Source organism: Juglans regia, chromosome 14, assembly GCF_001411555.2.
Source record: "Juglans regia cultivar Chandler chromosome 14, Walnut 2.0, whole genome shotgun sequence".
Classification (NCBI taxonomy): Eukaryota; Viridiplantae; Streptophyta; class Magnoliopsida; order Fagales; family Juglandaceae; genus Juglans; species Juglans regia.
In genome coordinates this window covers 579,277-603,686 of record NC_049914.1, presented here as the reverse complement: position 1 = coordinate 603,686, position 24,410 = coordinate 579,277, and the positions used below count along the sequence as shown (strand labels likewise).

General features: G+C 38.8%; 2 protein-coding genes across 16 annotated transcripts; both read left to right on the top strand.

The window, feature by feature from the left end:
- The first annotated feature begins 315 nt into the window (after positions 1-315).
- On the top strand, positions 316-14,036 carry LOC108983942 (putative disease resistance RPP13-like protein 1). Of its 13 annotated transcripts, none has more exons than XM_035685318.1 (9): positions 316-4,695; positions 4,805-4,866; positions 5,857-6,083; positions 6,328-6,387; positions 6,468-6,704; positions 6,786-6,994; positions 12,991-13,122; positions 13,259-13,551; positions 13,644-14,036. In XM_035685318.1, exon 1 carries the CDS (start codon positions 859-861, stop codon positions 4,636-4,638), a length of 3,780 nt encoding a protein of 1,259 aa, XP_035541211.1. In that variant the 5' UTR covers positions 316-858; the 3' UTR covers positions 4,639-4,695; positions 4,805-4,866; positions 5,857-6,083; positions 6,328-6,387; positions 6,468-6,704; positions 6,786-6,994; positions 12,991-13,122; positions 13,259-13,551; positions 13,644-14,036. The 13 variants fall into 13 exon arrangements, with proteins under 13 accessions (XP_035541211.1, XP_035541212.1, XP_035541214.1 ...); XM_035685319.1 differs by having other exon boundaries at positions 5,849-6,083; XM_035685321.1 differs by having other exon boundaries at positions 4,805-6,083; positions 6,468-6,507; positions 6,599-6,704.
- A 1,230-nt stretch (positions 14,037-15,266) lies between these two features.
- On the top strand, positions 15,267-21,986 carry LOC109018847 (tRNA-dihydrouridine(20/20a) synthase-like). Of its 3 annotated transcripts, none has more exons than XM_019001038.2 (13): positions 15,267-15,395; positions 16,289-16,424; positions 16,518-16,644; positions 17,102-17,229; positions 17,313-17,382; positions 17,482-17,584; positions 18,797-18,914; positions 19,167-19,248; positions 19,868-19,929; positions 20,906-20,978; positions 21,075-21,155; positions 21,493-21,573; positions 21,679-21,986. In XM_019001038.2, exons 1-13 carry the CDS (start codon positions 15,344-15,346, stop codon positions 21,841-21,843), a joined length of 1,278 nt encoding a protein of 425 aa, XP_018856583.1. In that variant the 5' UTR covers positions 15,267-15,343; the 3' UTR covers positions 21,844-21,986. The 3 variants fall into 3 exon arrangements, with proteins under 3 accessions (XP_018856583.1, XP_018856582.1, XP_018856584.1); XM_019001037.2 differs by having other exon boundaries at positions 15,287-15,395; positions 16,196-16,424; XM_019001039.2 differs by having other exon boundaries at positions 15,287-15,395; positions 16,196-16,424; positions 20,906-20,946; positions 21,679-21,794.
- The last annotated feature ends 2,424 nt before the right edge of the window (positions 21,987-24,410 follow it).

Here is a 24,410-nt window from a genome sequence, read left to right as displayed (position 1 = left end):
TTTTTTAAAATTTAATACTTGTGATTGAATTTTATAAATATATAACAAATAAATCATAGATGGCTTTCCTTTCAACTTTTGGCTGTTTAAAAGTCATTTTAGTGAGCCTTTACAGGCTGTTCCTTTCTTTTTCCTTGTATTTGCATTAATTTTTTGTGTTTCTTTTAGAGTTCATGTGCGGCGCCATCTAGCAAAGGCAAGCCCCTCTCTCACTCTCTCTCTCTCTCTCTCTCTCATGTGATAAAATTGTTCGTAGTATTTTATTTATTTATTTATAACAAAATCATCTTAATAACAAAAGAAAGTCACGGTGATTAGAAAAAGAAAAGTAGTTCAAATTTGGGGTTAATATAAAATTTGCAGATCTGCATGGCTTATTGGTTGAGGGAAGTTGACTTTGCACTCAGGTCTAGTATGCTAGCTTGGACTTTTTATTTTTTAGTTTTAACTTTAAAAATGTTCTCAAATAAGATAAAAAACGCATTGCATCCATTGACAGAGATACTTTCACTTATCCACGTTCCACCGGAACGCGTAAAGGCATTATTCTACGTCAAACAGTCAAACCAAAGAAAAGAGCCCTTTGATTCTTCTTCCTCTCAAACGATAATTAAAATTTAATGCTAATGCAAATAATGATCCAGAACAGAAGACGACGACCTTCGCATATTCCACCTGCACAATTTCGTCATTTCTTAAACTTAGCCGCCTAAGTTGACTCATTCTGCACGGAACCCAGTTCTGTGGTTTAAAAGCAAAAGAAAGCTCACATGCAGTACTCTGATTTTTCTTTTGCTCAGCTATTTTCTTTCACCTTCCTTCATTTCCTTCGAATTATTACTTTTCAACAGAGAGAACATGGCCGGGGCCTTGGTAGGAGGAGCATTTCTCTCCGCCTTACTCCAAGTGCTGTTTGATAGAATGGCAACTCCCGAGATTGTTGATTTATTACGAGGGCAAAAACTCACCAAAAATCTCTTAAGGAAGTTAGAGATTGCACTACAGTCCATGAATACAGTGCTTGAAGACGCGGAGGAAAAGCAGCTCACAATGCCCAATGTGAGAACGTGGCTTGATGGGTTGAAAGATGCTGTCTATGATGCGGAGGATATCGTGGATGATATTTTTACTAAAGCCTTGCGACGAGAGTTAGATGCTGAATTTCAAATAGCCGCAAATAAGGTACGAAACCACATCTCTATGTCTCTTTTTGTCAACAAGATAGAAAGAAAGATAAAAGAGCTACTTGAGAGACTAGAATTTCTAGCCGAACAAAAGGATTTCATAGGTTTAAGAGCAGGTGTTGGAGGGAATCCACAAGAAAGATTGCCCACAACTTCTTTAGTCGAAGAGTCTGGTATTTTTGGCAGGGATGATGATAAGGAGGAAATAGTTAACTTGTTGCTCTCGGGCGATTCCATTGGCAACGAGATGTGCTTGATAGCTATAGTTGGCATGGGAGGAATAGGCAAGACCACCCTAGCTCAGCTTCTATACAATGACAACAGGGTTAAGCAACATTTTAATCTTGATGCATGGGTTTGTGTCTCAAAAGAATTTGATTTGCACACAATAACGAAGACAATTCTAGAGGCAGTGACTTCGGCAACTTGTGATATCAAGGATCTAAATAGACTTCAAGTTACATTAAAAGAGAAATTAACAGAGAAGAAAATTCTTCTTGTTTTAGATGAAGTTTGGAATATGAATTATTCTGATTGGGAGATCTTAATGAATCCCTTCAAATTTGTGGCACAAGGAAGTAGGGTCATTGTAACAACACGTGATGACAGTGTTGCATCGGTCATGCGTGCTAACGTAACTCATTACGTAAAGAAGTTATCAGAAGAAGATTGTTGGTCAATATTTTCCAAACATGCATTCCATGATGGAAACTTTGATGCATATCCAGAGCTTGAAGCTTTAGGCAGACAAATTGTCAAGAAGTGCGAAAGTTTACCTTTAGCAGCCAAGGCGATTGGAGCTCTTTTACGGTCTAAACTAGATGCTGATGAATGGGATAAGGTACTAAAAAGCGAGTTATGGGATCTACCAGTGGAGGCGACAAGCATTCTCCCTGCTCTGATATTAAGCTACAAATATCTTCCCTCACATTTAAAGCGGTGCTTTGTTTATTGTTCAATATTCCCAAAGGGTTATATTTTTGACAAAAATCAGTTAATTTTACTATGGATGGCAGAAGGTTTCTTACAACAACCTAGAATAAAAACAATGGAAGAAATTGGTGATGATTACTTCATGGCGCTGGTATCAAGATCATTATTCCAACAATATAGTGGTGATAAATCACGTTTTGTGATGCATGATCTTGTTAGTGATTTAACAAAATATGTGTCTGGGCAATTTATCTCAAGGGAAGAGCCCGAAGAGGTCTCTCGAGAAACTGTGTACAAGACACGCCATATGTCTTACTTCATATCAAAGTTTGATAGCCCTGAGAAATTTAAGGTGTTTTATAAGGCTAAAAGGTTGCGCACTTTTCTGCAATTGAATTTTTCAAGAGGTGGTGACTCCTATCTAACCAAAAAAGTACCACATGATTTATTGGGAATGCTAAGATACCTACGGGTGCTCTCTCTATCTTATTATATTAACATAAACGAGTTGCCAGATTCAATTGGTAAGGTTAAGACTCTGCGTTATTTGAATATTTCTTTCACTGGGATTAGAAGGTTGCCTGATTCCATATGTAAGTTGTGCAATTTACAGACATTGAATTTATCGGGTTGCAAAGATCTTGTTGTATTGCCAAGAGATATGTGGAAACTCATCAATTTACGGCATCTTGATATTACTGGAACTTGCATAATGGAGATGCCAATGCAAATTGGTAGACTAAAATGCCTCCAGACGTTGACTAAATTTGTCATCAATAAATATAATGGGTCTTCCATTGGAGAATTGGGAAAACTTATAAATCTTCGAGGAAATCTTTCTATTTTGGAGCTCCAAAATGTTAAATCTCATGTGGATGCTCTGGATGCATGCTTGAAGGACAGAAAGTACATAGAGGAGTTGGTGTTGGAATGGAATCCAAATGGTATCAATATTTCAAAAGATCAAAGAACTGTACTTGACAGTCTCCAACCCCATAGAAACTTGAAAAGCATCAGTATCAATTATTATGGCGGTCAGAATTTTCCAGATTGGGTAGGGCATAATTCGTTCTCCAATATGACATCCCTTTGTCTATACATGTGTAATAATTGTTGTACGTTGCCATCACTTGGCCAACTACCCTCTCTACGTGACCTTTCCATTATCGGGTTGGATGAAGTTGTTACGGTGGGTCCTGAATTCTATTGCATTGGTTCTTGTTCAACGAAGTCATTTGGAGCCCTGGAATTTCTAAGATTCGAAAAGATGTTGAATTGGGAGATATGGTTTCCTTTTGGTGTAGAGAATGAAGGTGGAGCTTTTCCTTATCTTAAAGAGCTTTATATTGATAAATGCCCCAAGCTGACAGAAAGATTGCCCATTCATCTTCCTTCTTTAGCCAAACTTGTGATCCATGAATGTCCGCAGTTGATGGCTTCACTCCCAAAGGTTTCTGCTTTATGTGAATTAGAGCTAATAGATTGTAATGAGGCCTTGATAAAAGAATTGTCAATTCCTTTGACTGGAATGCAGAAGCTGACAGTCGAAGGATTTTCTGCACTGGAGTCCTTGCCTGAAGGAATGACAAATTTCGGCAGCTGTCTTCACGACTTACGAATATGGCGCTGTTCTTCTCTCATGTCCCTTCCCAAAGGTTATCTACCTCCTACATTAAAAGCCCTTTGGATCTCACATTGTAAGAGTTTAGAGCTCCCAATGCACTTGGATTATTCATCCCTTGAAAAGTTGTGGTTGCATGGTTGTGATTCTCTCAGCTCATTTCCATTAAACCTATTTCCAAAGCTTTATAATATCACATTCTGGGAATGTAATAATCTAGAGTCTCTTACAGTGCTAGAACCACATGAACATGATTTAATGACCTTGCGCATGGGAATCTCAGATTGTCCTAGTTTTGTATCTTTTCCAAAGGGAGGATTGCGCGCACCCAACCTCACATCATTTTGGGTGGATAATTGTAAGAGTCTGAGGTCATTGCCTGACAAGATGCACGAACTCCTCCCATCTCTTCAGTATCTGTATATAGAAGATTGTCCAGAAGTCGTGTCATTTCCTGAAGGGGGCTTGCCTTTGAGCTTGATTTCAATTTATATACGCGGTTGTGACAAACTCGTTACCAGCCGGATGGGATGGGGTTTGAAAAAACTCCACTCTCTTAGATTGTTAGAAATCAGTGGAAAATCTGAAGATGTGGAGAGCTTTCCTGAGGAGGAGCTGCTGCCCACCACTCTGCCTTATCTTTACATCTCTAAATTCCAAAATTTGAGATCTCTGGACAAGAAAGGGCTTCAACACCTCACATCTATTAAACAGTTGTGGATCTGTGATTGCCCTAAGCTCAAATGCATGCCAGAAGAGGGGCTGCCTGCCTCTCTCTCTATTTTGGAGGTCTACCATTGCCCTTTGTTAAAGAAACAGTGGCAAAAGAGAAAAGGAAAAGAATGGCGTAAGATTGCTCATGTCCCCTGCAAATTGCTTGATAGAGAATTGATCAATTGAGCTCTCACTAAAGTGGGAATGCCCATTCTCAGTAATAATGTCAGCTTCTAGAGTTTGGTATGTGCTCTTTTTAACCATCTAATTTATCAATATAATTCGTGCATCTCAAGGATAAATTTATTTTCAATTGAATATGGAATAATAAAGAGTATAAACATTGTGTCAGGGCTTCCTTTGGCTTTGGTGGCAACATCCTCTGCTGCAGGTGTTCCAGCTGCTGGTTCAGAGGTATATAATCGGTCACTTTCTCTATTTGCTGTTATGATCATTTGTTTCATCATTTTCCCATATTTTTCCGAGTTCAACTTTAGTTACCAAAAATAGTTATTATCAGTAAAATTTTCTTGTGTGCACAACTAAGTTTCCGATGATGGCATTATTTATCATTGGGCAGATTTGAGTGACACCTTTTTCAAGTTCTAGTAAAAACTTTGCAATATATCCCGGGACCTGCATGACAGACCGACCTCCCACTGCAGCCGCATTTATTTGCAAGATTTGCTGCAGAGATTTCTTGCATTTACAAACCAAAATACATGCCCCTCTATCATATTGTGTGGCTTTTTTTTTTGTTCATCTCTTTTGTGTGTGATAACCCGGTTTAGAAGGTTGAATTGCTGACTTCCTTTTGTTGCTCTGAGGATTCTTGGGTGTTTATTCAAATGGTTTTTGCTGATTAGGAAACATTACCATCATTTATGCAGTCTAAGTATTCCTAGCTGCCTTTATGGTGGAAAATTTTGTTGCTAGAAGATAGTTCAGTTATAAATATTCGGAATTAAGCTTGATTTCTCTATCATCTAAGTATTGTAATGTAGCTTGTCATTTGAGAAATGTCTGTAATTGTTGGGTGGAATCCATTGTTCTTCATAAACATCATGCAAACAATGTGATGGCCTTGGAGATAAATATCTTTCCCAAAAGAAGGATTGTGTGCCCCTAATCTTACATGGTTTCGGGTCATCAACTCTGAGAGTTACATAAAGTCACTGCCCGATAAGGTGCACGTACTGCTTCGATCTCTTCAGTATTTATATATAGAACAATGTCCAGAAGTCATGTCATTACCTGAAGGGGGCTTTCCTCCCAGTCTGAATTCAATTAGAATCTGCCGTTGTGACAAACTTTTTGCCAATCGGATACAATGGGTTTTCCCAAAATGAAATATTTGGACAAGAATGGGGGATTCAACACTTCACCTCTCTTGAAGAATTACAGATTGATGACTGCCCTAAGCTCAAGTGCATGCCAGAAGATAGGCTGCCTGCCTCCCTTTCAATTCTGAAGATAAAAAACTGACTTGTTGAAGAAACAGTGGCAAAGGAAAAAAGGAAAAGAATGGCGTAAGATTGCTCAAGCCCCTAGCAAATTGATTGATTTCGGATGAGCTGAAAAGTCTAGCAAGAGTTCCCCCACTCTGTTATAATATCAGCTTTTGGACTCAGGTAATTGCTCTTTTTGACCACCTAATTTATCAATTTAATTTACCATTACAGTTTTAGATTTGCATAAAACATAATGTTGTCGAGTCTCTCTCCGGTCACTGCGAGAAAAGCTTTTGTTTACTAGATCTCTTTTGGTTTGGAGTCGGTGGTCAAATTTCAAATCAACTGGGGTTTCAAACTTTGTTTTGCCTTTATAGCAAATTCATCTCGAATGAAATCTGAAATGGTATAAATGTCTTGCCAGGCATCTTTTGGCTTTGGTGTCAACCTCCTCTGCCGCAGGTGTTCAGCTGGTCATTTGGAGGTATATTTATTGCTTGGTGTATGTTTGTGCTCATATGATCAATTTCTCTTCTTTTTTTTCATTTATTTTCCCCTGTCCAGGTTTGTGGGTGCAACTTAATTCCTGATTGAAGACGGGTTGGTCAGTCAATTTGATTGGCAAATTTGACTGAGGATACACCTTTGTCAAGCTCTAGTAATGACTTTCTATTTCCCTACTACCCTTGGCTCAGAGCAATTGCAACAAGAACTAGATGATTGAAGGGAGTGCTGACCCAGCATTTGATGAGGGGATTACAGAAGCATCGAATGAACATCACCAAATACAGTACACTAAAGGTGACGAGTTAGTTCATTCAGCAGCTGTTTAATTGCCCACTTTGTTCTGTTGCTCTGAGGGATTTTTATGTGTTTTCTCAGCTGATGTTTTCTGCCCCAGAAACAGCACCGTGTAAGTGTTCCTAGCAGTCTGTATGGTGGAAATTATCAACATTCATATAGTTCTCCTAATGGAGGATGATATTTGCAGTCCTGTGACTCCTGGCCCATATCAACTTCCAAATACATTCCTTCGGACTGCCCCATATCAACCCCCAAATACATTCCTTCCATGCCTGCTCCCTTCCCAGGTACTTTGTGTTTAGGTTCGTCTAGTACTGCTAATTTTTTTTTTTTTTTGGTATTCAGAGCTTTAAACTATAGTCCTTGTTAAAATATTTTATTTTGCACTGTATTTATCTGCTGCCCAAGTGTTGCATGAATCAATTATATCTACTGACGTAAACTTTCTGCTTCATTTCAATGGAGTTGGTGGGTGTTTGATCGTAGTTTTTCGTTCAAAGGGAAGGATTATGGATCATCGGAGAGTAATAAACATAGAACTAACGTCTTTTGAGGTGTTAAGGGATGGGTGTAGGATTCTCATTACCGAAAAGGGGTGGAAACTGGTGAAGAAAATGAGTCTGGAGCTGGTTACAGTGCACTGGTTCACTAAAGCTTTGGAAGATTGTTTAATGGCTGGAAGAAATGAGTTTTATACAGGGCATAGGGAAGGTGACAGGGGCTTCATAGCACAGAGGTGTTCTAATCTCCAGGGAGTTTTCATGGCTTTGGTGGAGTATGGGAGAGGCGGCCGTCGAAACTGCATCTTTATTCCGGAAGATAAGGATGGTAGGGTTTGGAGGAAGATGGTGGAGGTCTTGAAGGAGGCTGGGCGTGGTGGTTACAAAGGGTTGTCTACGACGGGAAGGATGGCAGCTCAGCCTTCGTACTTGGAGGCTTTCAAAAACCCGAGGGTTTTGAATCCATCACGTCAACCTGCTGGGGTGGGTGGTGCAGTGCCGTTGCAAAAGTTAGTATGCGACGTTGTTTCTGTAGGGGAGCAGAGCAGTGAGGGTGGTGGCAGAGATTGTGTCGGCCTAAATAAGAAAGAATTTCTACGGGCTGTGATGGATATGCAGAAACAAGTGGATGTTTTACAGCTTAATATTAATGTCCTAAAACGGTGCGTTCAAGAGGATAAAGAGGAGGGGGGCACGGGTTTGGGTGAGGGGGGCGTGGGTCAAGGGGATGTTGGGTTTAAAAATGAATTGAAAAAGGCCTCTGGGCTAACGGGCCAGGAGCTATCGGGGCCCAGTCACACTAAGCAGGCAGTCACACTGGGCCGAGCCGTTGGGCCTCGGGGTCAAACGCAGCCCACGGGCCCTTACGCATGGAGGAGACGCACCCCGTCTGTCTCGGCGATGCCGTCGGACCCACCCTTGCCGGTGACGAACCAGATGGCTCCGGCGAACACGGTGAACATGGCGACACCATCGGCGGTGGTGACACCATCGGCAGATGGTGCCGGCGAACACGGCGACTCTATCGTTGTGTTACAGCCTACGGTGAAACTGGGTCTCTCTCAACCCACGGTGAGAGATGAAGGCGTACACGGCGACACCATTGTTTCGCCGGCGTCCCCTCTTCTTCAGGCAGAGGTTCCGAACCAGGAGTCCCATCTTTGTCCTGCGACGGGGGGGTTACCAGGTTTCACGTGGGGTGTAAACCAGCCACCGAGCGCAGCTGCTGAAGATCTACACAGCCAGACAGTGCCGAGGAACCTAGGGGGAGGCTCCTCCTCTTTGCCGGAGCTTCAGATCCATTCCGAGGATCACTTAGAGCTTATAATGCATGATGACACTACTGAAGCTAGAGTTCTCGGGGCAGAGGGGATAGGCTTGGAGATGGTGAATGTTGAGCTCCTTGGGAGCTTAGTCCCTGAGACTCAATTTCCATCTAGTGATGCTGTGGTTGAATGGGAGGGTAGAAATTTATTTGGGGAGGAAGAAAAGAGGGAGATACATTCTACACAGTGGGCTTATAGTGTTGGGGAGCCTATCCCATTGAAACGTTTACTTCCAAATGAATCAACTACACCGGATTGGATGCTAAAAAAGGTGAAAGAATTGCAACACTTGATAGGTATGGACTGTGTGGGATATGAAGAGCAGTTTTTTGCGCTACTTACTGCCATTGAAGCAGGCCACTCACAAGCTAAGAAAGCAGGGTCGAAAAAACAGCGGGAGCTCAAGCGCCTTACTTGTTCATTAAATTATGAAGGAAGTTCAAGCCGAGAAAGATCAAAAGGGAAGGGGCTTGCTTCTCTTTTATGAAGCCAAAAATCATATCTTGGAACGTCCGGGGGCTAAATGAGGCAAATAAGAGGCTTCAAATAAAAAATCTGCTGCGAGAATGGATGGCGGACATAGTATGTTTACAAGAAACTAAATTGAAAACTATTTCTAGAAGACTAGTTCGAAGTGTTTGGAGCTGTACTTATGCAGATTGGGTGTATCTTGCTTCAAACGGGGCTTCAGGAGGTATTTTAGTAATGTGGGATAAAAGAGTTGTTGACAAAATGGAGGAGTTTGTGGGGGAATATACTGTGGCATGCTCTTTTAAGAGTGTGGTAGATAATTTTGTGTGGGCCTTTGCTGGGATTTATGGTCCAAATATGGACAATGACAGAAGATTTTTATGGGAGGAACTTGCTGGGCTACACAGTTGGTGGGAACTTCCGTGGTGTATAGGAGGGGATTTTAACGTCATTAGATCAACAAGTGAACGGTCGGGTGAGAGTAGGATGCGACCTGCAATGATAGAGTTCTCTGATTGTATTTTTGAGTTAAACTTGTTGGATATCCCTCTCTCGGGAGGTGCTTTTACTTGGTCGAATAATCAGACATAGTCCCGGCTGGACAGATTTCTCATCTCATCGGAATGGGAGATGCACTATCCGGAGGTGTGCCAAAAGAGAATGCCTCGTCTTTGCTCAGATCATTTTCCTATCTTATTGGATTGTGGGGGCATTCGAAGTGGGCGCCGTTATTTTAAGTTTGAAAACATGTGGCTGAAAAGTGAAGGTTTTGTGGATAAGGTGAGGCAATGGTGGTCTTCTTATCAGTTTTATGGTAATCCCTCTTTCATTTTAGCCAGTAAACTGAAAGTTTTGAAAAATGACCTTAAGTTTTGGAACATACACTCTTTTGGAGATTTAGGGGAGCGTAAGAAATGCATGGTGGATGAATTACAACAGCTCGAGTGTATACTTGAAGTTAGAGCTCTCGTACCGCAGGAAATATTGAGGAAGACTGAGTTGGTTTCAGAATTAGAGAGAGTCCTATCATTAGAAGAGATTTCTTGGCGCCAGAAGTCGAGAGCATTGTGGCTGAAAGAAGGGGATCGGAGTACAAAGTTCTTCCATAGAGTTGCCAACTCCCATAGAATAAATAATACCATTGAAATGTTGAATATAAATGGTATAGTGTGTAAGGAGGCCCCTGTGATCAGTGAACATGTGGTGGATTTCTATGAACAACTACTTACAGAAAGAGAGGGATGGAGGCCAAAGATGGATGGCCTGGGTTTTGATACGATTGAGCCTCAAGAAGCGGCGTGGTTTGAGAGGCCCTTTGAAGAAGGGGAAGTGTATGAGGTAGTGAGACGTATGGTCAAAGATAAAGCTCCCGGTCCAGATGGTTTCTCGATGGGCTTTTTCCACTCTTGTTGGGAAGTGGTGAAAGTAGATTTAATGAATGTGTTTCAGGAAGTTTCATTGGTTGGGAAGTTTGAGAAAAGCATAAATGCCACTTTTATTGCGTTGATCCCTAAGAAGATGGGGGCGGTGGAGATCAAGGATTTTCGACCCATCAGCTTGGTAAATGGAGTGTATAAAATTATTTCAAAGGTTCTGGCTAACAGATTGGGGGTGGTTCTGGGGAAGATTATTACGAAAACACAAAATGCTTTTGTTAAGGGGTGACAAATCTTGGATTCAGTTCTTATTGCAAATGAAGGTCTAGATAGCAGATTGAAGGCTGGATCTACAGGGATTATGTGCAAATTAGATATGGAAAAGGCATATGACCATGTAAACTGGGATTTCCTCTTGTATGTGTTGGGTAGATGTGGCTTTGGGGTGAGATGGTATAGTTGGATCAGGTGGTGTATCTCTACGGCCAGATTTTCAGTCTTGATAAATGGCTGTCCGACTAGCTTCTTTAGCAGCTCTCGAGGTCTCAGACAAGGAGATCCTCTGTCCCCACTCCTTTTTGTTATCGTTATGGAGGCATTGAGTAGGATGATATCGGCGGTGGTCATGCATGGGTTGGTGGTTGGTTTTCCGATTGGTGACCCCAATAGGGGTACTATTATTTTGTCTCACTTACTATTTGCAGATGACACCCTTTTATTTTGTGAGGCTGATCACAACCAGTTGAGGACATTGAAGGCTCTGTTATTATGCTTTGAAGCAGCGTCAGGACTGAAAATTAATTTTGACAAGTCAGAGTTAGTACCAGTGGGGAATGTGAGCAATACTAGGCAGTTAGCTAGCATTCTTGGGTGTAAGATAGCTTCTCTTCCCATTACCTATTTGGGATTACCTTCGGGGGCTGCTGCTAGGGCCTCATCCATTTGGGATTCTGTTATTGATAAGATAGGAAAAAAATTGGCAGGATGGAAGAAATTGTATTTGTCGAAAGGTGGCCGGGTTACTCTCATTAAGAGTACCCTTTCTAACTTACCTACGTACTTTCTATTTTTGTTTCAATTGCCTGTCAGTGTAGTGGCTCGGATTGAGAAACTGTATCGTGATTTCCTATGGAGTGGGATAGGGGATGAATTCAAATTTCATTTAGTTAGCTGGGACAAGGTGTGTAGACCAATCTCGTCAGGTGGGTTGGGCATAAAGAATTTGAGAACATTCAATCGGGCTTTGCTTGGGAAGTGGTTATGGCGGTATAATTTGGAAACCGGAGCTCTATGGAAACTGGTGATTGATTATAAACATGGAAGCTTATGGGGGGGCTGGTGCACAAAAGAGGTAATTGGGGCAAGTGGAGTGGGGATATGGAAACACATTAGGCACGGGTGGGGGGACTTTATTACTCATTCTAAAATGGTGTTGGGGAGGGGATCCCGTATTAAGTTTTGGGAGGACATTTGGTGTGGGAGTGAGGCCCTAAATGAGGCATTTCCAGCTGTTTTCCTTGTGGCTCGCAACCAGGAAGCATCCATTGAGGACCTCATGATTCTATCAGGGGATCATGTGCAGTGGAACGTGACATTTAGTAGAGCGGCACAAGATTGGGAAGTAGACATTTTTGAAGCCTTTTTCAGCCTCATATATTCTGTGAAGTCGAATAAACAGCAAGCTGACAGCTTATGGTGGAACCCGACGGGTAAGGGCATCTTCTCTGTTAGATCCTTCTATAAGTCCCTTTCCCACACCACAACCATTCAGTTCCCATGGAAGAGACTTTGGAGAAATAAAGCGCCTCCGAAAGCGGTTTTCTTTGCATGGACAGCAGCATGGGGGAAGATTCTGACCATTGACAACCTGAGGAAGCGACGGTTAGTTATACTAGACTGGTGTTGCTTGTGTAAGAGATCAGGTGAGACAGTGGATCATCTATTGTTACATTGCGAGATAACGAGAGCCTTGTGGGTGGAAGTTTTCAGTCGAGTAGAGTTACCCTTCGTGATGCCAGAAACTGTGGTTGATCTGTTGGCCAGTTGGACACTCCCGAGAGGCGTTCAACAAATTAAGGAGGTGTGGAAAATGATCCCGATCTGTATCATGTGGTGTATTTGGCAAGAGCGCAATGATCGGACTTTTGAAAACAAGGAGCGGTCGCCGGGGGAACTTAGAGCTTTACTTTTCCGTACTTTAATGTTATGGGCCATTGCTATAGATTTTAATGGCCTGAATGTACATGACTTTTTAGCTTCCCTTTCGTTGACCTAGATAGGTTTTATCTCTTGTATCCATCTTGTGTACTTGGGTTTTTGCCTATCTCTATTTATAATATTATCGATTACTTATAAAAAAAAAAAAATTATATCTACTGCCTTAGATCTAGAAGTAGTTTAATTAGAAATACTCAAATAAAAATTTATTTCCCTGTCTTATACACATTATAATCGCTTTTTCATTTACAAAGTTTTTGGCATTCAACATGTTAATGTGGTTTGGTTATCAAACTATGACCCAAATTCTGCATAAATAGTCCTTTTTAAATTTCCCTGGCACGATCCTGTTAGATAGGAGTTCAATAACTTCTTTATCATCTTTCTCTTCTAGACAAATTTCCAGCACCTTCTATTACTACCCAACCTGATCTGAGGCCCTCTCTCTCTGGAACCCCTTTTGCTGGGAAAAAAATGCAGAGCTATATCAGCATGGCAGCCCACATTGGTTTCTCAATTGTATCCTGTATGTACTTTTGATTTCTCTCTCTCTCTCTCTCTCTCTCTCTCTCCAGGGATATATATATATATATTTATGTAAATTTTAATATTATAAACAGATTGTGGCTGACATACTGAAAAATCTCTTGCATGTATTTCAGAGAACCAGTAATCCTCATCGACCCATACCACCTGGGACTGGTCCTGCAGTCCCTGTTACATCACAACTAGGCTTAGTACCTGGCCATAAAATGCCACAGATTGTAGCTCTCACCACACAGCCGCTGGGATTTAGGCCAGTGGATTCAGGGTTGTTCAAAGACCCTGGATAGGTTCAATGCAACCACCTAGCGCTACTCAGATAGCATCAACACCACCCACCATTGCAGTTCTTCAATTGCAACCACCGAGGCATTGGATTATGGAAAATTTTCAGTTCTTATTATCAAATCAAGTATAGTTCTTCATAAACTGATTTAGGTTGCAAAACTCGAGATACCAAGTTAATAGTCGTTTTTTTTTCCTTCTGTTTTTTTCCTGGTTCAGGTACTACTTACGACCAGCGAGTGGGATGACTGCAAGCAACTTCTGGCTAGGTACACCAAAGTGAAATGATCAAGACAAGAAGACAGAATGCGAAATTGAAATAAAGAAGGCATTCCTTCTATTTTCTGATTGCTGAATTGGAAACTTTTTAAAACGAGTGGCCAGCTTCTTGTAGCGATATCCTTTCTTGAAAATGCACACAAGAACAGCTTTTCTCGATTGCTACTGCAGGAATTTGGTTCTTCATAATTGCTTCACTGCATTTCAATTAAATTCTGTTTTTGAAAGCTGTCAAGGAAGATAGTTCTTAGGACCCTGTACTGCTGGTGGTTTTTTTTTTTAATTTGATACTTGTGGTTGAATTTTATAAATATATAAAAAAAAATCATAGATGGTTTTCCTTTCAACTTTTGGCTGTTTATAGTCTTTTTAAGTGAGCCTTTTCAAGTAGTTTTCTGTTGTCGCCTATAGTGTCCTTTCTTTTTCCTTGTGCCGTTAAAGTTTACCACCCTTGCGAGTTCATCATTAGGAAAATTCTATACATCATATTATCATCCCAATAAGTATGATATGACATATTTATTACTATTAAATGATCATTTATTACATTTTTTTTATCATATAATGGTGATAAATGTGTCACATATTACTTAATATGATCAAAATAAGATGAGAGTGTGGTGTATAATATTATTTCTCTCTCTCACACTCTCAACAATAATAAAAAATGAGCATAGCAACTAATATGGAGTGTGGACTTGTTTGCCTACGTTCATGAGTACGAGAACAGAACAGATGAGGTTGAGTGACAACATGTCAAATGTTTTTTAAATCTTTTTTCAAAACTTTTTTGGATCTCACCATGCAATTGGCAAACTTCCTTGACAATTGCCAAATCTCATCAGTTAATTGCAACACAAATTAAGAGTCATGTTATTCAGCATCTCATACCACACATCATATCTCTTTTAAATATATACTTTTTATTTTATATTAAATTATTTGAGTTGTTCTACTCATTATTTATACATCACATACTGTGTGAGATGTTAAGTATAATTATTCTTTTCAAATTGATGCAACTCCCACCACCCCGTGACCATCAAACAAATATAAAAAAGAAATGGACGAAAAAAGGAATAAGAAGAAAATAAAAGAATTTTCCCAACTTGGGTTGGATGACTTCCAAGGTGCAAATATGCCCCAAGCGCAATTGTATTTCATTTTTCCTTTCAAATTTTTTTTAAACATTTTAACTATTAAGAAAAAAAATTATAAATTTACTAATAATCAATTTTTTAATTATTAAAACAAATAAAATACATGAGGGGCAAGTGCACAAAGTCGCCCAGTCATTTTCTAAAAAGCATCATGATATTTTTCTGTAGATATTTTTATCATGAAAAATAATTTGTACAATTTTAAAATTGATAAATCTCATATCTCAAAGTTCTTGTAAAAAATTAGATTTCATCTAAAAAAAATTATTAAAAAAAAAGTTATTATTTATTAGTGTGATTCAAATTTTTACTAGGGATTTGAAACACTCTTTTATTATCTCCCACTTTTGTTAATAAAACGGCCTCGTATCTTTCTGCCTAGAGGCTAGAGGATAAACAAACGTTTGCGGCGGGCTCTACAAACGAGAAACCACACGATCTTTTGGAGTGAACTCTGTCCAACTCTCTCTTGTGTCGCACATGAAGCCCCTGAAGTTTCCCCATCGCTCGCACGGAGACTGTCTTCCTTCATGTAAATCCCCATCCCTATTTGTACGCTTATGCACGTATATGTAGTCATATTTATGTGTGTGTGTGTGTGTGTAATGCGTAGCATGAGTAACAAACCCATGCTTTTGTTTATGTTTAGAATCTAGCCTTCAATGGGTATGATTCACCTGCATTTCATGTTAGTTTTTCACTTATCCTTCTTCCTTTCTTTTTTGTTGTTCTTTTTTTTTCTTTTTCTTTGCGCGTGATTTTGTTGTATTGAAAGGAATTTATTCCCTTTTGTGAATGGTCTATAAAGTTTCTTCTTTGGCCTTCAAACTATTGGGTCTTGAAGTAACATCTAGAAGAAGTTTTGGTGGGTCTTCTTCTTTTCAACTTTCGAATGGTTCTTTGGTGCTCGGGTATTTGAAGTTGAGTAAGCTACACGTGTGATACCGCATACTTTCTACTGTGACTTGGAACTCCCTTGGGACGTTACAGCACGAAGCTCTACAGGGCTTTGTATGCGTAGGATTTGGCTTGCTCAGTTTACACAAATTAACCAGACTTTCTAGATTGTTGGCCTTTTGGTTTTCTTCGAAAAATTCATTTTTTGAATATAGCAGGACTTAGCTGGTTGGGTTTAAGATATTTGTATTTTCGAAACTGCAATCCATATACTATTTCCCTTTTATTAACTGACATATAGGTGGGATCTTCTTTCAAAGGGAAACATGAAATTTTTGTCTTACAAGCTTTAATGTGAATAATCCTCTAGTAGTTTGTCGTGTTTATCTAATTTTTCATGTGTGAATGATTTTATTCGATGAATTGATATCAAAGGAGCAAAAAAGGGTCTGATTAGAGGGATCATGAAGTTTGCTGAGCGCTCTCTGACAGCTTCATTCACTCCTCTTTGTTCAAATGTCCTTAAAGACAAAAGCAGATTCCCATTTGCCCTATTCCAGAGGAAGTTGAACAAATCAAGGAGCCCCTCCGCTTATACTCAAAAAAAGCAACCATTTTCCAATGCTGTGATGGCTGTAGGGCCCTATCTTCCTCCTCGGTTTAGGTGGCTGTTCATATGCTCAAATTTTATATGCTCAATGCTGTCAAGTGTATTGATTCTATGAACCTTATTTGATATTCATGTTTTGATCTCCAGTGTTGCTCCGATGATGGATTGCACAGATAATCATTATAGGACTCTTGCCCGGCTCATATCCAAACATGCATGGCTCTACACAGAGATGATTACAGCTGAAACAATTGTTTACCAGAAGGATAATCTGGTAAGCAAGCAGAATACTTGCCTTTTGATGGAGCTTGAAGAATTATGAAGAAGTATTACCGGTATTCTGAACAACTAAAGAACAAAAGAGTGTAGAACTTGAAAAAAGATGCAACTTTGTAGGATGAAGCCTGTGAACATGATTCTTTAACATCTTAAGAGTTTTGTTTTGGATAAAAATGGACCTTTGGGTGCACGATTAAGGCATCCAGTGGTACTGTTAATTTTTTGGCTTACAGGTAGAAATTTTTTTAAAACTCATCTTGAAGCTTGTTTCTTACTTTATCTTGACTTTCTGCTGTGGTAAACATTTGAATGCTTATTAAATTTGCATTTCTGGTCTCACTGCCATGAATGTTGTGTTACTCCCTCATTTTCTAGGATTTTTGAACATCCGAAGCGTTGCTGTCTGCATACTCTATACCCTTGATTCTTAGATTTTTGTTTATGTTGCTCAGGACAGATTCTTGGCATATTCTCCAGAACAACATCCTATTGTGCTTCAGATTGGAGGGAGTAACTTGGAAAGCCTGGCAAAAGCAACTGAACTTGCTAATGAATACCACTATGATGAAATCAATTTTAAGTTTGTACATTTTAATGTGCCATAACTTTAAGTTTCTTTTTTTTTTTCCAATCACATGGCTGAGACATTTAAGTATCTACCAGTTGTGGATGTCCCAGTTCAAAAGTAGCTGGACATGGATGCTTCGGTGTTCGTCTTATGCTTGATCCAATGGTTTGATAACTATGCTGATTAATTTGTTTGGTGCAACATATCTGGATAAAAACTTTCTCAATTTGCTCTGATATGACCATCTGGTGTTTACAAGGATAGTTTGTTGGGGAAGCCATGTCAGTTGTTGCTGCCAATACAGATGTTCCTGTTACTGTCAAGTGTCGAATTGGTGTCGATGATCATGATTCATATAATGAGCTCTGTAAGGCCCTCTTATCAACATCTGACTATTCAACTTAAAGTTAACAGTTTTGAGTTAAATTTTCCTTGGAACTCCTTTTTCTGTTTTTTGGAAATTTAGAAGAAACAGCTGGTGAATAAGAAACCATGGCCAAGTTTGTGCTTTCATCCAAAAGTCCTATGCAAACATGGCGTGCTGCATGGGTGCATTTGACGTCAAGCAAATATAAAGGAAGATCTTTTTTTCCCTTCTTAGTAAGAAAAACTTTATTGAGACAAATAATAGGCATAACCCAAGTACACAGGAAGTACAACTGCGCAATCCTACTCACAAGTCAGGAACTAGAAAAAGAAACAAGAAAATCATGAACACTATTTCCATGAATTTAATGGTTGAAGCCCAAAGAAATAACATGTTGAAAAAGAAACATCTCAGTTCATCCAGTGAGCGTTTCTTATCTTCAAAGCACCGGCCGTTCCTCTCAAACCAAATACACCACATAAGTCATAAAGGGATTGTGTTCCAAACAGCAGCAGTTTGAGAGTTATCCTTAAGATCTCTCCGACAAGTGAAAAGATCCACCATCCTCCTAGGCATCACCCATGCTACTTCAATCCTATTAAATACCTCACACCGTAAAACCCTTCCATCTCACAATGAAGTAACAAATGATCCACTTATTCACCACATTTTTTACACATGTAGCACTGATCCATAACAATTAATCTATGCTTCCTAAGATTATCCAAATATAGGAAAATCTTATTTTGTATAGTAACATGGTGTTATTGACTCAAAATCTTGTGATTATTAGCATGGGTACATTTGAATTTCATGCAAATAAATACGCATTCAATTATATGGACACTTATTTAATAATGTTACCTTAAATATTCTAGAAAACTCCTGTTGTTTATTGATTTCCTTTTGTAAGAGCAGTTGATGTTGATAATAAGGTTAAGCATGGCTTCAGTTTTTGAAGAATGCTATATTTCTATGCCTTTTCTATGTCTGTTAGTCATGTATGCTGTGTTACATGATTTATCAGTTATGTTTTTTTAATTTTTGCTGTTAAGCCGAGTCTTAATTAGTCTATCGAAATTGCATCCCCATTGCTTATTTGATATTGTACCTACGATTAGGTTACATGCTGCATTCTTCTCCACATCTTATTTGTCAAGGTTGCTGTGGTTGTATCCTCACATTCTGTTGTTGTTGTTTTCCTCCTTTCAGGTGATTTTATCTACAAGGTTTCTTCTCTATCACCAACTAGACATTTCATAATACATTCGAGGAAGGCCCTCCTCAATGGCATTAGCCCAGCTGAAAATCGAAGTATTCCTCCCTTAAAGTATGTACTTAATTATTCTCCTGTTTTAGTTAGACTAATTACAGTTCAGAAAAAAGTTCCTTAGAAATTTTTTTTTTTTTTCCTCTTTGGTGGTTTTAGCTTAACTAGAGAATGTTTATTCTAAAAATTCATAGATTATTTTGTTTGAGGAATGCAGAGATCATATGCTGGTACTCAGGATTTGTCTTTTACTGATACGCTCTACTTTTACAGTGATTTGTACACTTCACACTATTTCAATTAGTCATGCAGATATGAGTACTTTTATGGTCTCTTGCGGGACTTTCCAGACTTAAGATTTACAATCAATGGAGGCATAACTTGCATTGGTGAGGTGAGCCATGATAAACAACTGCTTTCCTTCTTTCTTTTTTCCCTTTTGTTCTGTTGGAATATGCCTCCATGTCAAGAATGGTATCTATAAGGCATGCATGTACATGCATACATACATATCACATGTAGGTGTATACATACGTAGATTCTGTTTGTTAAGTGTCGCATGTAACAAGAAATGCTGGAATAACTAAGGAAGACAGGGGCACCTTGTTGTTGAGTGTTATTTATCTTTGTAGCAGAACAGGATGAGCTTGGCTTGGCCCATTCACATGAACTAGAGAGGGAAAAGATCCCATGCTACGATAGTTATAAGGCCTCTAAACTCCTACCTCAAGGCGTTATTGTGGTTCTTATCCTTCCTATGCTTAAAATCGCTCACACGTATGCATCTGATATAAATTTCGTTATTCCATGCTTAATAAAAACAGTTGTTGCTTTTATCTTTGGTTCTGTCATTTTATTTTACCTTTCTTTTTTGTACATGTATTGGTTCAAGCTTTTGATACGGTTTGGAATTTCTGAGTGGTACAATTATGCTTAACACGCATTTTCTTTTATTGAGTTTGCTTCCTTGTAATTGGTACTGAATGCTCTGATGCCTCAATTTTTGCCCATAGGTCAATGCAGCTATAAGGGCAGGAGCTCATGGTGTAATGATTGGACGTGCTGCATACAACAAGTATGTGTTCTGCACGATTTTGAGCATTTGCTTTGGTTTCGTCTTCATTAAAAAATTTAAAAGATGGTTTCATTCCTAACATTTCTGATTTACTTGCAAATTTTATGCAGTAAATATAAACATGATATTTCTATTTCAATTGTAACATAAGGCTACAATCAGTATGATGAACATAGACCATACAGATGAACGTGCCCATGCTCGCACACACACACAATGCACATACAAATTGTTATTTTTGTGCAAGGGAGTGGCGCGAAAAAAAGGTCAGACAACCTTACAGAAGTTTCGGAATGCTATTTAATATATATAGCTTGGTTAGTGAAATGAGCATAGTTTTGCTTGATTTCATCGAAGAACGCACATGGGGGTGACATCACAATAGAATTTTAAAACCCTGGCTGGAGTGTCAGTCGGGTGGTTGGGCCTTCTGTATTTTTGGATTCCCTACAAAGACTTAAGTCACCTTGTCACTGTCCAAGCTAGCTCTACTTTTATCTTATAGCATGAATAACTCCCTGCAACAAATAGGCAGGCACGGAAGTGGATCCCTTACTCAACTTTCATTAGTGAGCCTTGTTGAAAGGGAAATTTTTTGTGAATTCCCTAACCTTCATCAGTTTAGGGAGTTAATTTACAAGAGGATGCCCAAAACCAATGTCCATCTGGAGGGAGTCTATGTCATGTTCTCCCTACCATAGCCTTGCAGTAATGGTAAATGTGGAAGGAAAACTTAGAGGAGCTTAGACATTTGGAGGTTCCTTATTAGCCATGTGAGAACCCACTTGTTAACATACCAAAATGTAGCACTACTTGATACAATATGTCCTCACAGCACCAATTTATGACTAGCTTTCTAAAATTGTTTTCTTCTGCAAATCTTTCTTTACACATCTTTGTTGAGATGTTTTTATGATACTTCCAATTGTCAATACTCAATAAGTTGACCAAATGCCACTTCACCATTTTTTCGCAGCCCTTGGCATACTTTGGGACATGTTGATTCTGCAATTTATGGTAAACCAAGCAGCGGTCTTACACGTCGTCAGGTTCATTAGCCGAGTCGGCTCTCAAATGGCTACATCTCTACAGTTTCTTTCATCAGTTTATTTTACTTACAGTTTGTAGTTTCTTTGCCATTTTAGATTCTAGGGAAGTATCAAGTGTATGGAGATTCTGTTTTGGGAAAGTATGGACAGAAACCAACTGTTCGGGACGTTGTGAAGGTAGGTACACTTTTGACTGATTATTACATTTTGGTTGTTGTTTGCATATTATTCAGTTTCTTCACGGAAGTATTTTATTGTTTGATAGCCTATGACCCATCATAAAATGTATTTTATTGTCTGAAAAGAATTACTATATGGCCTTATCTTTTGTGGTAATATATGACTGAACAATAAAACAGAATAATCCCTGCACGGTATATATAAACTACTGTTCTTTGCAGTTGGATACATCTGTGTCAAGCTTCTTTATCTTATTTAACTTGTTCAGATTTAGCTTTTTGCTTCTGCCTTAATAAGTTTTATGTGTGTAATTGACCATTCAGCTGTATTGCAGCCTTTACTCCATCTTTTCTATTCAGAGCCTGGGAATGGTCTGTGGAAGCGCAAAGCTGACACTGCTTTCCAGCATTGCACGGTATGTCTTCAGGGCAGTGCTTAGAAGAATAAGTTCTTTTTCTTTTTTTCTTTTCTGTATTGTCTCCTTTGCTTGAATTTTCTCACAGCTTTGAAAATCTTGTAGACAATAAAGTCATTTTTTGAGGAAACCCTCGTGGCGATTCCCGACTTTGTCTTGGATTCACCAGTTGGAGAGACGCCAGTTGGTCGTGATGAGCTTTTTGCAGATATACATAGTTTATTACCCCCTCCATATGAAGTGAGAGAACAGGAGTTACTGCATGCTTAATTTCTGTATCTATTTATGTCCATCTTTTTTCGAACGAGACCTGATTCGTCTCGTTTAACATGTGTCAAATTCATCTGTGAATATATAATCACAATTATGTTACCAATATCAGCATATTGGAGTGACTTCCATTTGAATGTTTATTTGCAAAATGCCTTTGAGTTGGGATTACAGCAGTGTACTGAAGAAAAAAAATATAAACGTGCAAATGCAGTGCACGTGTCTTGTATCTTGTGAGGCTTAGACAATGGGCTATTTTGATTTATCAGCTCATATGTTAATTTTGCTGATCTCTGCAAATCAAAAGGAGTCGGTATCTTGTATTTCTCCTTTCTCACTTGACAGACATCATGGTCAACCTATGTTTGCTGATCTTCTCGATGGATCAAATGCTCATATTTTTCTAGAGTTGTTAAGCTTTACTCGAGCAAAAAACCGTAAAAGGGGCATCAAACTTCTTAACACAGCCCCCTGTCCCAAGAGAAGAAAACTGAAAAACTGCAGACTTACATTCTCAGTTCTTCAGAGAGATCCCCCTTAATTTGTTGCTGCAACCAATGCCTGTTGGCATAGAACCTGATTCTCGGATTCAAGGTTTGACAAGTTGACTACCTTTCAATAGTCTCTTGTTTTTGCTTTTAGATGTGCCTCTTCTTCCTGATCTCTAAGCTTTGTTTTGCTCTCTTAGGTGATCGCCCTTAACCACAATTTATACAAGTCTTCAGTTATCATATTCATTATTTTGAAAAACTTATCCATGAATGTATTCGGTTGTAGGCATGCTCCCAAGTGCGTTGGTTCTTTTAAAAAATTCGTGCTTAGTGATTTTTCATCTTGAAGGTTTTACACTTTCACTTATTTCTCGTTTATGCATGGTGCCGCGCGCTGCCGCTATCCAAATCTATATACACAGCACTAGCTAGCATATTTAATTTTATAGCTTTTGCCATGTATAGCTGCATGAACCCTGTGTACGTGGGCCTCTTTAACTGTAGGGTTCACGCAGTTCGTCATCAAATCATTAGCCATGAACTTAAATTCTGTCAACGACCAATCGAGTTAATAACTCATTTTTCACTTCACACACCACAGTACACATATAAATTCCTGTAACATTATGAAGAAGACTGCTTCAAGTATATCTGCGATTGAGGTTCTTTGTAGTACTATAAGTAAGAGCAATCCAATAGATTGTTAAAAGTTCTTTTGACCACTCTATACCTTTGAGGTATTCTGCTTTTTCTGCAGTGCTAGCTTAATTGATGAACTCATTCTGCACTTCAGCGCACTACAGTACTACTGCTTTGGCTGTTTAGGCTGACTATAGTCAAATCTCCCTACTTTCTCTGTGTTTTCTTATCAATTTTATGAACCTAATGATGGCTTTTGGGATTGCCCGAGTGGATATTTTGATCCCCCTCCTCTCCGTTATTATGGTTTACTGCATTGAATTGCTGCCATACGGCAACTTCTCGTTTTTTTTTTTTTGAAACATTGTAAATTTAGCATGCAATAATAATATATTGAAGCACGTGTGTTTCTTTTGGTTATGAAGGCCGGGCGTCACATGATTCGACACTAGGCCCCTTTTGTGCCATTCATTTCAGGCCCAAGTAGTGTAGGACAAAACATGAAATTTGGGATTTAGCTACCTCCAACAGTACTCAAAGTGTTGAACAGTACTGTCCAATCGATTAAACTTAGGAGTTGAAAAAAGACACCAAGAAACAAACAAACTTACAAACCTATCAAGATTGTACTGGCTGGGCCACAGAAGGTCAGTGAACTATCAAGCCAAAAATACACCAAACTCCGATTCACACTTGAGGGAAAAAAGAAAATCCAGTGGACAAATTTGCCTACTCAATTTCTTTCTTTATTTTAATCCTTCATTTTATTTTATTTTATTTTTTAATTTTTTTATTTAATAATTAAGAAAGTAACTATTAATATATTAATTTTTTTTCTATTTTTAAAAATATTTTAAAATAATAAAAAAAATATGAATAAAAAAATTAAAATGTCAATTTGACCTATCGGTCACTTGGAGCGGTGCTACTTAGTGCTACTCAGGCGCCTGAGTAGCACCGCTCATAAATAAATAGAAAATGATTTATACATAATATTTTTTACAATACATTTTACAATAATATTAAATGAGAGGTATTTTTATAAAATACTTTATAAAAGTAATATTACTTTATAAAAATATATTCATCTTATAATATTATTGTAAAATATATTATGAAAATGTTGTGTTCATACCAATACTCTAAATAAATAGCCATGAAGGTTTTCTTCTCGATCTCCCCCCACCCCAACTTTGTCCCAAATCACATGTTCTATGCTTTTTCTTGAAAGGGTCAATGGCCTTGTGACATGATTGAAACATCAGAGAGTGGTACGTAGCAATCTTGAGATTTTTTTTCTTCTTTTTTTTTTTTTTTTACTGACTGCTTTTGATGAAACTGCAACACACATATTACAGTGATGAATATACAATAATGAATGGTTAAGATTTGGGATCTTGGGATTTCCCACTTGAGATAAAGAGAGACACAAATGTA

Bases quoted from the DNA above. Each gene is read 5' to 3' on its own strand.
- LOC108983942 (XM_035685318.1), top strand. From the start codon at position 859: ATGGCCGGGGCCTTGGTAGGAGGAGCATTTCTCTCCGCCTTACTCCAA.
- LOC109018847 (XM_019001037.2), top strand. From the start codon at position 16,225: ATGAAGTTTGCTGAGCGCTCTCTGACAGCTTCATTCACTCCTCTTTGT. The intron at 17,230-17,312 runs GTTTGTACATTT...AGTATCTACCAG, and splicing joins TATGATGAAATCAATTTTAA to TTGTGGATGTCCCAGTTCAA. The intron at 17,585-18,796 runs GTAAGGCCCTCT...TCCTCCTTTCAG, and splicing joins TGATTCATATAATGAGCTCT to GTGATTTTATCTACAAGGTT.